The 2,331-nt window shown below is 45.4% G+C and overlaps 1 protein-coding gene across 1 annotated transcript; it reads right to left on the bottom strand.

Moving 5' to 3' along the window:
- Positions 1 to 436: 436 nt before the first annotated feature.
- LOC311140975 (neuropeptide Y receptor type 1-like) lies at positions 437 to 1,549 on the bottom strand (the record flags this gene model as incomplete). The annotated part of the gene is made up of 1 exon (XM_084176237.1): positions 437 to 1,549. The coding sequence occupies one exon, from the start codon at positions 1,547 to 1,549 to the stop codon at positions 437 to 439; it is 1,113 nt and encodes a 370-aa protein (XP_084032363.1).
- Positions 1,550 to 2,331: the final 782 nt, after the last annotated feature.

The following is a 2,331-nucleotide window of genomic DNA, read 5'->3' as shown; positions in this document are numbered from 1 at the left end:
TTTTAATTTTTTTAAATCCCTGCGACCCCACCCCAACTTTGAATGCCACTGCTCTATAGAGACCCAAATAATACATTGAAATAGTATGATGGTGTAAAGCACACCTTTTACTCCACAGTGCTTACAGTGAAGAAGACCTTTGAACCGTCATAAACTCATCGACTTCCTCTAAGGTGTAAAACCACATACCTAATTGAGGACACTGTAAAATGTCTCTTGAGGCACCGTGTTCTCTTACTTTCACGTTTCTCTCCATTCTCACTGAAGAGGTCAATCATTGATTGCTAAGACACAAAACATTCACGTGACTAATTTGAACAACCCCTGTCAACCCTTGCTCCAGCATAATGCTGAGCAAGACAAACTTCAATGGATGGTCAAGACAATGGGGATTGAAGTTCTATACTTTCTCTCTCCCTTTCTGAATGGGTCAGGACTATACATTCATGCTAATCGATCCTTTGCTCAAGATCGACCCCTTAGTGACCTCTGTGCTGACAATAGAGAGAGGGAAGCTTTCATAACTCTCTGGTGCCCCCCAGCAGCGGCAGCGGTATAGGGTAGATTTGAGCTCTTTCTGGAAGTTACTGTTGAGAAAGCCATAGATGATGGGGTTGACACAGGTAGAGGCCATGGCTGTGAGGTGGCAGGCAGAGAAGATGATGTCATGCTGGCAGGATGGGATGGCCTGGTGGTTCCAGTCAAACACGGTGTTGAAGATGTTGAGCGGGAGCCAGCAGAGGGCAAACACTGCCACGATGGAGGCCAACATGGCATTGATCCTCTTTGACCCCTTGGCCTTCTTCTGGCGGTTGTCCCGGGTTCGATCCACCATGTCTTTTCTCCGTCGGAGACGCAGGAAGATGCGCAGGTAGCAGACCAGGATGAGGATGAGGGGAAGGCAGTACTGGAAGAGCAGCAGGGAGGTGGTGTAGGCCAGTCGTTTGTGCTCTGAGGGCCACCGCTCCATACAGATGAAGTGGTCAGTGAAGGGATTGAAGGGGAGGCTAATGTTCTGGAAAGGACTGTTGGTGAGAATGTTGAAGGAGAGGAAAGGAAGAGAGATGAAGCAGGCCACCATCCAGGTGATGGCTACAGCCAGGTAGGAGTGGCCCACCACAGGCTTCCATCCAGTGGGGTGGATGATGAGTTGGTGGCGCTCCATGGCTATGAGGACCAGGGAGAAGACGGAGACTGTGACAGAGATGCACTGGACAAAGGGTGTGACCTTACAGAGTGCCTCCCCCAGGATCCAGCGGTCCATTAGGGTGTAGATGATGGTGACCGGCAGGCACACAATGCACATGAGGATGTCAGAAATTGACAGGTTGGCGATGAAGATGTTGGTGACGTTCCGCATCTCCATCTGCCGTGTGATGACAAACACCAGGCAGATGTTACCGATAAGGCCCACTGCAATCAGTGCGCTGTAGGCAACTATCAGGAAGGTGGTGCCACTCAGGGAGGTGGGGCACTCGTCTGTGTCCCCCCATGGCATCTCTTTCCACCAGGCGTGATGACTACTATTGTTCACATGGGACACCTCCATGCTAGAAGAAGTCAGAACTTATTTTGTAGACTGGGATCCAAATGTATTAGTATGTTGTTTCCCTCCACTTCAATATTATTTATTATATGTGTGTTTATTGTATATTTGAATTTGCTGGGGTTTTCATCATACCAGTACTCTTATTAATGGCTGGAACATTGATTGCAGTCTTTGTTTGCTGTCTGAAAGAGAAAACAACACTTATAAGATGAAATCCTTCACTGAGCTGATTTCCCAAATGTGAATGCAGTTATTGAATAAACCCAGGATAAATAAAGGACTTGTCTTTGCAACCATGTTAACTCCTGCTCTGAAAACTGTTGGATGCAGGAAAATACTTTAGGATCCACTTTAGGTAGTGTGTTTTTGAAGTAAAGATGAAAAATGTCAAACAATCTTGAAATGTAATGTAATCTTTGCTTTCTATAACATAGGTTCAATGGGTTCCACTTTGGTGCACACACAGTATACTCTGAAATAAATTGAAATATAGTAAGTGAGTAGATATGCCTATACATTTGAAATTGGTCAAAACAAAACTTAGCCTTGGCTATCACTGCAGTATTCATTCATCTTTGTTTAGGATCTTGAGACGCTTGTGTAAGCACTGAAATTCGATTTATTCGAGTAGACTATTGCAAACCAGAGGAGAATGACTGATGAGAGAGCTTCAAGAGGCGGTGACTGAAAAACATTCAAATGTATCCGCCTGTCTACTTGAGTACTAGCATTCATAACTAACGATGCATTAACACCATATCATCAAGCAAGCAGCATGGATG

Source organism: Coregonus lavaretus (assembly GCF_964263955.1).
Source record: "Coregonus lavaretus genome assembly, chromosome: 14".
NCBI lineage: Eukaryota > Metazoa > Chordata > Actinopteri > Salmoniformes > Salmonidae > Coregonus > Coregonus lavaretus.
The sequence above is the reverse complement of the archived record's forward strand: the minus strand, read 5'-3'. Positions and strand labels throughout refer to the sequence as shown.